This window comes from Harmonia axyridis, chromosome 1, assembly GCF_914767665.1.
Source record: "Harmonia axyridis chromosome 1, icHarAxyr1.1, whole genome shotgun sequence".
Taxonomy (NCBI): domain Eukaryota; kingdom Metazoa; phylum Arthropoda; class Insecta; order Coleoptera; family Coccinellidae; genus Harmonia; species Harmonia axyridis.
In genome coordinates this window covers 20,515,925-20,528,538 of record NC_059501.1, presented here as the reverse complement: position 1 = coordinate 20,528,538, position 12,614 = coordinate 20,515,925, and the positions used below count along the sequence as shown (strand labels likewise).

Genomic DNA, 12,614 nt, shown 5'->3' with positions numbered 1-12,614 from the left:
GTTGATGCTACTTTCTAAGATGATCTGGCAATGGAAAAGTTCCAATAGTCGACCATAAAGTCTTTTGAGTGATAAATTTGATAAACTCAAGTATCGACACTAACCTGCTCTAATGATGTTTTGAAACACGATATCAAACATTCCAGAAGCTTTGGGATAACTAACTTATTCAGGGTCTTTCAACAGGCACAATATATCCTAGAGGACATAGGCTCCATGGGATCCTTTTCAGACAATATTGTAATAAATTATGGTCAAGTGCCACATGGGAAACTTCATCTAATGACGGACAACACAGTGGCGTCCGTTGTTGTACAGAATTTTGTCTTTGTGAGGATGAGGGAGTATCATATTTTATTGTTCAATTTAGAGCAACCTCTTGAGCCATTCATAAGGCATGTTGTGAGAAGAAAATTGATGCCAATATTCAATTCTTCTAAAGAAATCTGTCACTTCAAACACTTAATCTTCTACCCGATGAAGAAGGAATATCCAGTTTTCCCATAGAATTTGATATTTCCCCATAGGTATTTGTTATAGTTCTGTTTGATTATAAGGCAAATTTTTCAAATTCTCTCAAATGATTCAAATGATGATGATCTCAAATTGAACTTCTCAAAATAAATTGAGAAATCTAGTTCACTTCATCTCAAAAAATTACCGGAGTTTGTCTTGTCTACTATTTTTGGTATGGGCAATATTTCTGATGGCTTAATAAAATCATTAGAAATAATAAACCGGCAGGAACTGAGTTTTTTGCATAGGTTTCCTTTGTTATTATCTTCGGCATCTGCCGACTTCCCCTTCCTATTAATTCCCTCAGATATTCCTCAGCTATGACAGCATATAATTGTTTCGGTGGCTTGTATACATGCACGTAGATATATATTAGTTTTCAAAGAATACAAGGGCTTTTACCATCCTAAATATAGTCCCAAGAAATAATAATAATTAATGTTGAACGGTTTACATCTTCGTGGCGTGCTTCTTGACTACAGAACACGTGGCCCAGCTTCCGGTTGTTAGGTCAAGAGGATGGTAAGGTTGAACGGTGCAAGAAAACTGGTCAAAATGTATAGCGCTCTATTGGCTATACAATAAGTTCAATTCGAATGAATTTTTGGAACTTCAAGAAATATCGAAGAATATTTCATAAGTTCAGAAAGTGATCCTAAGGGAGAAATATATTTTTGAGAGCTCATTCCCCGCACAGAGCTCTGTATCAATTCACAACGATGTATAATTTTTTTAGAATTTTAGCAGTGGTAGTTATTACAATAAGATTCGACTGGCTGATGATGAAGTATTTGTTGAATTAAATTCTGTCCGTCCTTGAACAGGATAACTATTGAACTAGAAAAGATAGAAACAAAATCTGACAAGTAGTTCTTTAAATATGGGCGTTCGGCATTTTGTTTTTCTGATCATTTCGAAACTATAGATTCGATCAGGATAATATTTTGCATTTAATAATAAAATAACCATTTCCAGTTTCATGCATAATTTCATGTTGATTGCTTGACAAGAACCAGAGGAATAAAAATTTTTCGCTGAACCGTCTCATAAACTAAGGCATTTACTTATACTACATATATTTATTTAAAAAACTACATATACTTATTTAAGAAACACCTTCTTGGTTCACATAATTGTAAACGAAGCAAGCACCTCAAACAAATAAGGAAATTAACTCAATTTGGAGAATGGTTCCACCATTCGCTGAGCGCATTATGTTCAATCAAATTCATTTAAAACTAAATCTGTACTTCCTATAAATTCTCATAACTCTCTTCAGATTATATTATGCCAGGTGACTCAAGTAGAAAATGTCTTTTATATTTATATTATATTCTGTAAATTATTATAAACCTTTTATTCAAAATAATTTTTCAGTTTGTCGAAGATTCCTTCAAAATCAACCAGTTGCAATTGAAAAATATAGCTCTAAAAGAATTTCAAGATGTTGAGCGATATTTCATCATGAAATTTGAGACATGCGTTTCCTGCCCAGCACGTGGCTGAGTTGATCTACACCGCACGACTTTAGGGTAGTTTTATCTTTTGAACTCCAAGGAACTACATCCTTTCAATAAAACCGACACAAAGGAGTTGAATCTTCTTTATCTTCGTTATAATTGATTGGTTAACTAATGGTTTAGGAAGTTTTGATTATAATTGATCATTTTATGAACGGAGAATAAGAGAGCCATTGTATTTGGTTGTATACATGTTACATCACTTCCTATACGGGCTCTGTTGCATACAACCAAGATAAACGATAGGTGATCTGATCTGGACCACTGGCACAAGCCAAATATTTTTTCTCAAATTATTTGATTTCTTTGTCAGGTCTGGATATGTAGTTCCAATATAGTTAACAAGGTACATTTGGGGGAGAAAATATAGAATTTTTCACATCAAATAATTATTATAATTATTTTATGCTACCTATGAGGTGTTTGCTACAGATATGTCAAAAATCATGACGGGATTCCTTGATGAAAATTGAGGTCTTTTGTTCTTATAATTCTTTTCGAATTCGACTCAGTTTCAAAGCTACAGCCCTTGAAAAATGAGACCTAATTTCTACAATTTTTTTTATAGTTATGTTTAAATAGAAGTTTCATCTTCAACGAAAATTTTTAGGGTAGGTTTTTATCTCAAATTTGAAGTTGAGAATTTTGGGTGTGGATATGAAAAATTCTAACACACAACCTGAGAACAATAAAACATAAAACTTTTTCGAATTCATCGTTACACTCCTATAAAACACAGATAATTCATGGGATCGGAACAACAGATCTTAGTCCTAATCACCAAATTTATTTTTTTTTTTAATCTGGAATATATTCAGTTTCTGGATGGGTGATGTCTTTATTATGCATGAGATGTGGATATCCCGCAAACTTGAAATTTTCAGGGTAGATTTACAGCATTTATGAGCCACACTGCTGTTTGTGTATGTGGCAGAGGTTCACAGTGTAACATATTTGCGGTTGCATGAGCTAATAAAATTATGCAAATACCGATGCATGTATGACATACAACTAACGTCAATTAAACGGATTCATCAAAAGAAAATGTGTTAATAGGCTATTATCATTCCGAAAAGGCGCAAGACTTTTGGTTTTGTTATGCATGGCACACTACGACAAACAATTCGAGATAAATGAGCGCATATGTTATTTCATCTTGGAATTATGTATTTCGATCCTTTCTGGGAATCCGATAACAATAGGAAATGATCCTTGATAATGACAGGCAGCCATTCATAGCAGGTTATTTTTAACACATAAAAATTCTATTCATAAGGTCATTCATTGAAACAATATTTTTGGAATAGAGTTGATCTATCGGCTTTCAGCGAATTTCTGGAATTTATTGGAATTGACCTGATATATAAGAAATTGTTAGGCAAATCGTTATTCTTTGAAAAATATAATCTCGGTTGACGTTTTCCTCTAGAATAATTAGGTCTTCAAAAACTTTTTAGTTAATAATTCGGTTCTCAACTTCTCAGTTAAACCTTTGGAATCTTTCAGAGGAATCACTCAAATAAATTTACAATATAATATACATTCATAACGCTTTAGTGAAATTGTGGCTTTGAAAATATGTATATCACAATCCGACAACGTAATCCAACCATGTTGGGGACATAAAAATTGCGTATAGTCCCTCTATCTATCTTTATTACTCTATAGGCTTGATAGTGTTTGATTGTATATATAACAAATATATTCAACTGAAGAATACTACTGTGACTTAATAAAATGGACCTTAAATTTTGAATAAATCCCAAAAATCAGGTAAATGGTGAATGTAAACAAATAGCTGTCACTGTTATTAAATTATGATAAAATGGATTTGCCCTCTGTTGGCAAAACGAGCGTTCAAAACCATAGAAATCACTAAAATAATCAAAGTTTTTTTCGTTCGTAATTCGACACCTTTTCCAAATTAGCCAACCTTAAAATACGAAATCTTTCCTCCAGAAAAGTCCAGGAAAAAGACAGGATATCCGATTTTCAGTTCGGTGATTCATTAAAGATCCCGAAATGGAAAGGTTCGGAAGCTAATTCGTGCGGCAGCTGTCAAGTGTATTCTTATTTATTTTTTCGTTCGTCGTTACATTAGATTTCCTAGATTTAAAAAAGGGGGATAGGCGCTAGATGTTGGACCATTCCTGACAGGAAGGGAGAGAAGCTTCCGGCGACTCAGGTTAACAAATGGGGTAATTATAATGGGGCCATTTGTCTTCTTCATGAAAATTTCGTCGAGTTCGATGCTTACCGGCAGTTGAGTAATGTTCAGGTGTTTGAGTATTTTCACTAAATATAAATCGTCTCAGAAATCGAGTTTTTTGTGGAGAAATACTTTGCATTTCACACCTTGACTTTTTTCTAGTCATTGAAAAAATTATGAAAAACGGTGGAAATTTTTTCACTGTGATTCATGCTTTCCATCTATGTAAAGTAATAGATCAACTCACATGAATGAACAACTTCAAAAACCACGCCATTAGATTAGAGCTAGAATATTGTATTAAAAATATTTAATTCGATATTACAATACCATTTAGCAGTTTGAAAGAAATTTTGTCAAATTAGATTCGTTGATTTTCTGCATTTGAAATTCATGAATCAGGTTTTAAAATTACGAGAATCACTAATTTTATGTGAATAGCAAATATTTAAAAGTAGATTCTTGAGGTTAAATAAACACTATTTTCCTTTACTTCTCACTTTTTTCCGATTCGATTTTTTTTCTCATCAGTATAGAGGAGATTTTGGAGTTGACCGGACTTGGATATAACTTTATGTTCGGAAAAGATTCATCACATCAAGAAAAAACCATATTCCGAAAATCCCTTCCTTTCGCGAGATCTAACTCTAAAAACTACATTTTTATATATGTACAAATTTTAATATTTGGAATTCGAGATTTTCAAATTTATAATAAGCTGAATAATTATTATTTTCCGTATATTCCTGCTGAAATCCAAGGTTTGGCAACTTTTGCTATGAATTTCTGATATATTTAGGTATTTATTTAAATATATTTTGAGTTAATATGAAACGTTGATTCACTATGGTACATAAGAAGTGCGTTCTTTGTGGAGAAACTCGCGAATTGAGTGAAATATCGTATCACTGATATGTTTTTATTTCCGCGAGCTTCTTGTCGAATGTGATAGTTCATGTTCATGTTCGGGACAAAATTTCTACTTCTTCTACTAATTACTCTGTAGTAAGTACATTTTAACCAATACCGGCAAATTATGGTCGACATAATGTTCCATCTGAGCGCACAATTGGTAAGACAGTGAAAAAATCGAAGGGACTGGATATGTTACTGAAGATCCAGATTTATCCATTCCTCCACGCGCACAATATATGGGCCACTCTCACGCCACGCTATGACGCATTATGCAACTGGATTTGCATCTACATCTATCTTTATAAGGTTCAGTTGACACAAGAACTAAAGCCAGCTGCCGATTAGTTGAATGCATCGAATTTTTTTCTGTGACGAAGCACATTTTTCACTTGTTGGCTATGTAAACAAGCAAAATTGCCCTACTTTGAAATTGGCCCTACTTCTTTGAAAATGAAGGTGCCACTCAACCGTCAATTCTCATTTTTCAGCCTGAAATTATGATATGGAATTGATGGTGCAACAAGCCACACAACTCACAACAAAGTCTCCCTCTAAACAAATTACTATAAATATTTAAGAAATAGAAAAATATCGACCAAAACCTACCCTATATTTAGGGTCCACTATAGTATTACAGTTTATTTCTATCTGATCGACTACCATTAATCATAACCAATATCAGTTTTGCCCTTGACGAATCGACAAGAATTATTGATGACGGTTGATGCTATTGCTGAGATATGTCAGTTAATAACCCTTTGATTAAACGGAAGTCACCGAGAATGACGTAAACAAGCTACTAATTACTGGATAAATATTCCTATCGTATATACCCACTATCTTTGGAAAGAGATGGCTATTATGGCTCGGATATTATCATAAATTTAATTGAATTATGTGTGGAGATAATAGGAAAACAATATTGTCATAGATCGATTATATTATGAGGAGGAAACGTTTTGTGTTGAGTTTTGGTTAGTTGTAATCAAATATAAATGGATGAATCACTGAATTCTCGGTATCGGGGAGTTTTTAAATTTTGCAATTAGATAGTAAATAAACCCACATAATTTGACGAAATTCGTAAATAAATTATATGAAATTTGGGTTTATCGCTGAAACTGCACACAATCAGTGGCGTAGCCAAGGGGAGGGGGATAAGGGGGATACAAACACCCTCCAGGATAAATATTCATAATGTGTAAGCTCACTTTTTAACTTTGAGAAAACTTTTTCAACTTTTCAACTTTTTCATACAACAGCTGACATTTCGACAGGTGAAAATCAATCTCAAGAAGTGTCTGTAAATTCAAAAGACATTGGGAAATGATTAACCAACTTCTTTTTCGTTTATAACTTTTTATCCCCTCCAAGGCTTATGTTTGGTACACCACTTTACACAATCCATGAAAGTATGTTCGTATTTTAGTCGAGAGACGAGTAATTCAATAACCAGGGCCGGCGTTAGGGGTGAAACATCGAAGTGACCGTTTCAGGCGCCTTTGTTTAGGGGCGGCAATTCGACCTATTGTGCTGGCCGCCTTTTCAATATTTCATCCTTGATTCTAGAAAACAATATGAGGTTGTTCCGCTCCGCTGCGTTTGTCAACATTCCCTGCAATAAAAATCTCCAAACTGCCTTTACTAAAACACCTATATAAAAAATGGCAGCTTAACCAATATAAACAGAATTCCCTATTACCCTCATTGAAAGAGGTATAAAATCATTATGTATTTCATAAGAAGAAAAACAACATTATCTTCGCTTTAGAATTTTTTGTAGCCGATGTTTAGACATTCAACATATGGAAAATTCATACAATTTTGTATTCGAAAGTGGTTACTGTTAAATGCCAAACATGTTTTCTGCTGAAAACATGTTTGTAATCCTAATTAGTTTTCGAAGCAATATTGAAATTTGGATACCCTACCGCCCTTTGTATCTTGTGGTGTAATAGATATTAGATATTCATTATTCGATCGTACGCAGTGTCATGTGGAAGTTGGATTTTGTATGTTTACAATATACTATGTGTATTTCGATATTCTTGATCATATATCTATTTTTTTTTGCTGTATTATTTTGTTCAAAAACTCAAAAACACTTGGTGTAATATTGTATATTAAAACATTTCAATATTCTCCATTCTCTAGTGTTAATTTTTGTTCACACTTGATTGCGAGATTGTTCATCAGAAGGAGAAAGTTCTGTAGTATCATAGAAGCAGGCGCTGTTTTTTTGTTTGGAAGGGGGGATTATAGGGAGGTCATGTTGTTATTGATGATTTTTCAGCAGAGACGCCGAAAAATGCTTTGCTTCAGGCGCCAAAATAACTCGCGCCGGCTCTGTCAGTAACTAAAGGTGTTGCTGACGAAGGAAAAGGAGAGCATTTTTTTTATGTACCTTTTTTTTGAATGATCTATTTTCTTCGCCGAATGTATATCCATTTACGAGCATTGCTACCTATTTGATGACTTTAAAACCTACTGAACCTATTTCAACTTTTGATTACGATTTTTCATATGACATCTCTTAGCGTTCCTGCAGTCACAATTTTTCCCCAACAACCTTGTATACAAAACGTTGATTCACTCATCTTGTAATTGGAATTCACTCCCAGTCCTGGTGATTCAGTATTAGACCGACTGGAAGGCGCTTAATCGCGTTTGCACGACTCATTGTAGATGTGATAACAACGAAAATAGTTCGCATCTAAAAATCGTCATCGGAGACAACACTATCAGAGGCTTTAGTCGGTCTTAGGCACCGAACAAGGACACAGACAACAAAGTAGTGTGTGTGTTCAGAAGTGGAGGGAACTTTATGTGCATTCAGTTAAAGCCATGTGTTACTGATGTAAACATTAAGCTGTATAGCTTGGTTTTGGTGGTGAAAAGGGTTTTTGTTGGAATTCTGAAGCAGCGTTGACAGGTGAAAAGTGAATATTAGCTATTTAGTTGAACGTGTGGATGGAACTCTTCGTATCGTGTCTTCCTCGAGTGTGAATGGTTCCTTTCTGCTCAAAAGCTCTTTATGTCACAAGGATTATGTTGTTTTTCCATAAAGTTCATCGTTGTTGGTCACAGATGAAACAAAACAGAGGACGAGATTTTAATCCTTACTGTAGAAAAAAACAGAATGGATTAGATCATTTCTAGTAATTTGTTACAAATTCTTCAGGAGCGGAACTTTCTAATTAATGATCACATAGTTTTATAATTGGATTTTCAACCCAAATGAAAAAAAAAATTCGATGCTCACTGCATTGATATTCTCAAAAATATATCAAATAAACAAATTGTGTTTTTTTTAGTAAAGAACTGATTTGCTTTCATGTACTTGTAGCTTGTGAGTGATCGTGATTGCTCCTGTGGGGACCACAAAACTTTAAGACATGGGATTTATTATGATGTTGTTGAGGGTTATTTTATCTAGATGATGAGCTCAGATGATACGATCCTCTTGAGAGGGTTCTATACCATTTCAGCGATCAGTTCAAATTTAGTAGATACGCTTTATTTTACGCTAGTGACCATCGATTTATATGAGGTTTTCACTATTATTGATTTTAAACAGTTCTTCATTGCGGAAAATTCTAATTTTTTTGGAATGGAAAGAAATAATTCGATGAATTTTTATGGAAAAATAAATATATACATGATAAGAGTTTTGTTATTATTTTTCATGAAATTAATTGAATAAAGACCTTTATTATTATTAATATTATTATATAAATTTCCAAACAAACTTTTTTTTCTCAAGAATTTTCACAATATTATACAAAAAATCATGTCAAAGGCTGAAAAAACGGTTAGTGTGAAATTAAAAATAAAGACGTAAAAGCGTATTTTGTATTCTTGTGGTAGAAAACGATCGTAAATCAGACGAACGTTTAGGATTGCACCACTCATCCTGAAAAGTGGTGGGATCTTAAAAACGCAGAGGAAAGAGGAGTAGTTAAACTTTAGCAGATTATGAGAATGCCACGTGGTATAAACCCCTCTTAAGAGGGGTCTATACTATTTCAGCAATCGGTTCAAAAATTAGTAGGCTTTATTTTCCGCTGGAGAATCTGAAAGAAAATAGTAGTCTCGGTTTTCAAAATTTTCACTTGAAAGTACGTTTCAGATCACCCTAAAAAACTTTGGTTCCATGTCTGTGTGTGTCATGTCGGTCTGTGTGTTCAAAAATTCTGAAACAACCTTCACTTTTTGAATTTTTTTAGACAGATTTTTATGCTTGCATTGACTCTAGTTCTGATGTGGTAGGTTCCACTTGGGACTCCGTAAATAAAGTCGCTCCAAATTTTGTTTTCCTGATCATTTCAAAACTACCAATTCGACCGAAATGAATTATGATTAGATGTTAAATAGCAATATCAAGTTTCATGTTGATCTCGTAATAAGGACCAAAATAATATTAAAGACCAATATGGAAAAAGAAAGTAGTTGAGTTTTGGGTGTAGATATGAAATAACACTTTCAAACTGATTGCAAAATTCCATATTGATCAGATATCAGACAGATCAGACAAATTGAATTTTCTATATTATCTTGAAGAACCACGTATCTTCCGAACTCCTCATCTAGATAATTGAACCGACAATAATGACATCTTATATATACAATTCTGTGGTATTCAGTACTTTTCTTGAATTTCCATAGATTCACTCCACCCTTCTTTCCTAGAAATTTATCGAAGCAAAATTATTTCACAAACAATGAAAATGTAGTTCCTTTTAAATAACGAACTCTCCAATGATATTCTGTGAGGATAATTGTTATTATTTTTTTTTCAGGAACTGCATCAAAACGAGCAAACATGGATGATATATTGATGGTTTCGCTCAACTGCAGTCAAGCAGCTACTCTTTGGGTAGAATACTTCACTTCATACTTCCAACAAATTGGGAAGCAGACAAATCGTAAATCGTTCAAGTGAGTAGCTGATTTATATCCTAATTTATTTATTCTGTGAACCGGGAGTTCAAACACTCTCTTCATAGAAAATCTGGAACAAGAATAAATAAGAAAATGTCATATATTTCCTTGCAGAATTCAACATTTGAATGTGGAGGACTTCATAGAGGCGAAGGTGGATACAAATATCGTATTAGAAAAAAGTTCTTGTGTGAAATTACAATTGGTAGTCATGTGTCCTGGTTTATTGGATTACATATCGGAACATCCTGACAACGCAGCATTTGGGAAACTTTTCCTTCCAGACAGAACACTAGCTCTTCTTCTAGGTGTTACTGATGATGATCTCACTGAAGTACATAGGAAAGGTGAGTGCAAAAGAGTACATTGTGTACATGTTATATACAACAACTATTCTAATTTCAGCACTACCAACATATTTCAAATGGCAAAGAATGTCAGTTGGACAAGATCAAGACGAAAATTTCACCAAAGAGTTCATTGGACATGCCATGTCGATTTTGGCGAGGGTTTGGAAGCAGCAAAGCTCGGTTGCAGCTCAAGAAAAGTCATGTTTTTCGGTATCTCCGAAAAAAATCAGACAGGTAAAGAAAAAAATTCATTACCTCAATTTTTATTTTCACACATTCACATAATAAAAACATATTAATATTATCATTATTATTTTCTCAGGGACAAAACAGTGTGTTCATCCTACTGGCCTACCCCCTTCAAAAGGAGGATTCGATCAAGATCTCCGTGGAAAAAAATAACGAAATGATCGAAGTGAAGAACGTCAAGAGGAGAAATCCTTACACAATCAAAATATCGGTACCTGATAGTTTTACAGAAGTGACAGCCATAATAAATATAATAGTCGAAAAGAACGGTAGCATAATAGGTAGTAGGCCTATAAAGTGCGAGAGCAGACTGAAGGAATTGGAGCAGATTCTATCTAATCTTCCCGTCGAATTCATGTACCAGGTGAGTAAGAGTTTGATTCTGATGTTGTCAAAGCATTATAGTATTCATTCATATAATATTTTGGCGAGGAGTTCCCAACCAATTTTGTGGTGCCCCTTTTCTCGGGGGGTCGGGGTGCTTCACCCCGGGACCATTGATGGACTCTTCAGTATGACAACTCAGTGAGACTTGCGATATACACCTTCCATTTCCATAGCAGAGCATCTCCTTATTTCAATTTAATGCTTGGACCTTGCCATCATGTGTGAAATACAACATCATTCAAATGTCTTCCCCGTAATCTCTTACAGGACTCGATCCTTACGAGTGTCCCATATGCGACAATTTCGCTTGTTTACATAGCAATCGAGTGAAAATTGTGCTTCGTCGCTGAAGTAAATTAGATGCGAAAATCATTATAACGGGTGTGTTTTTTTTCGAGGTATATAACTTTAAGTTGCCATTTCTGATCAAGATGGCTACCGATTTAACACCTGTCAAGTGATTTATTCTCAGTTTGGTTTGGCAATTCATCATGAATAGACTCACGCTTGAACAACGCTTGCAAATAGTGCAATTTTATTTAGAAAATGATGGTTCTGTGCGGAATACGTATCGCGCACTACGTCCATTTTATTTTGTTTAGCGATGAAGCGCAATTCTGGTTGAATGGCTACGTCAACAAACAAAACTGCCGCATCTAGAGTGAAGCAAATTCTCAAGTGTATGTCGAAACACCGTTACATCCAGAAAAACTGAGAGTTTGGTTCGTTTTATGGGCTGATGGAATCATAGGTCCGTACTTCTTCAAAAACGATGATGGCCAGAACGTTACAGTCAATGGTGATCGGTATAGAGCCATGATTACTAACTTTTGCATTTCTGAATTGAACAACCATGATGTCCAGGAGCTGTGGTTCCAACAAGACGGCGCAACATGTCACACAGATCGTGCCACAATCGATTTATTGAAAGACACGTTTGGTGACCGCCTAATTTCACGTTTTGGACCTGTGAATTGGCCTCCAAGATCTTGTGATTTAACATCGCTAGACTACTTCCTGTGGGGCTATGTGAAGTCATTGGTCTATGCGGATAAGCCACAAACCTTTGATCATTTGGAAGACAACATTCGCCGTGTTATTGCCGATATACGGCCACAAATGTTGGAAAAAGTCATCGAAAATTGGACGTCCAGATTGGACTACATCCAAGCCAGCCGTGGCGGTCATATGCCAGAAATCATATTTAAAATGTAATGCCACAAGATTATCTTGCGGATAAATAAAATTCATGTCCATCGAATAATCCATCGTTGTTTTATTGCAATTTAAAGTTCTATAGCTTTAAAAAAACACCCTTTACAAACGTTCTATTCATTCCATGATCAGCTTTGGTTTTTGTGTCAACTGAGCCATATAAGAGATGCAAATCTATTTGCAAAATGAAGAAGAAAGGCTCTTATGTTGTCTTCTTCAACACTTCCACTTACATCTTGAAAAGGACTAAATTTACTACAATTTGGGATAACGTTCAGCTCATCTGAAGATGCAATACTCACCAAAATACAG

The 12,614-nt window shown here is 34.6% G+C and overlaps 1 protein-coding gene across 4 annotated transcripts in view; it reads left to right on the top strand.

Moving 5' to 3' along the window:
- LOC123683668 (phosphoinositide 3-kinase adapter protein 1) overlaps positions 1-12,614 on the top strand; it is a 70,710-nt gene that overhangs the window by 46,612 nt on the left and 11,484 nt on the right. For 3 of the 4 annotated variants that reach the window (XM_045622617.1, XM_045622618.1, XM_045622620.1), the window contains 4 exons: positions 9,960-10,098; positions 10,216-10,448; positions 10,507-10,685; positions 10,774-11,064. In XM_045622617.1, coding sequence (XP_045478573.1) covers positions 9,960-10,098; positions 10,216-10,448; positions 10,507-10,685; positions 10,774-11,064 — 842 coding nt within the window. Of the gene's footprint in view, positions 1-7,830; positions 8,093-9,959; positions 10,099-10,215; positions 10,449-10,506; positions 10,686-10,773; positions 11,065-12,614 lie in introns of those variants that run through there. The other variant, XM_045622619.1, reaches the window with a different exon arrangement.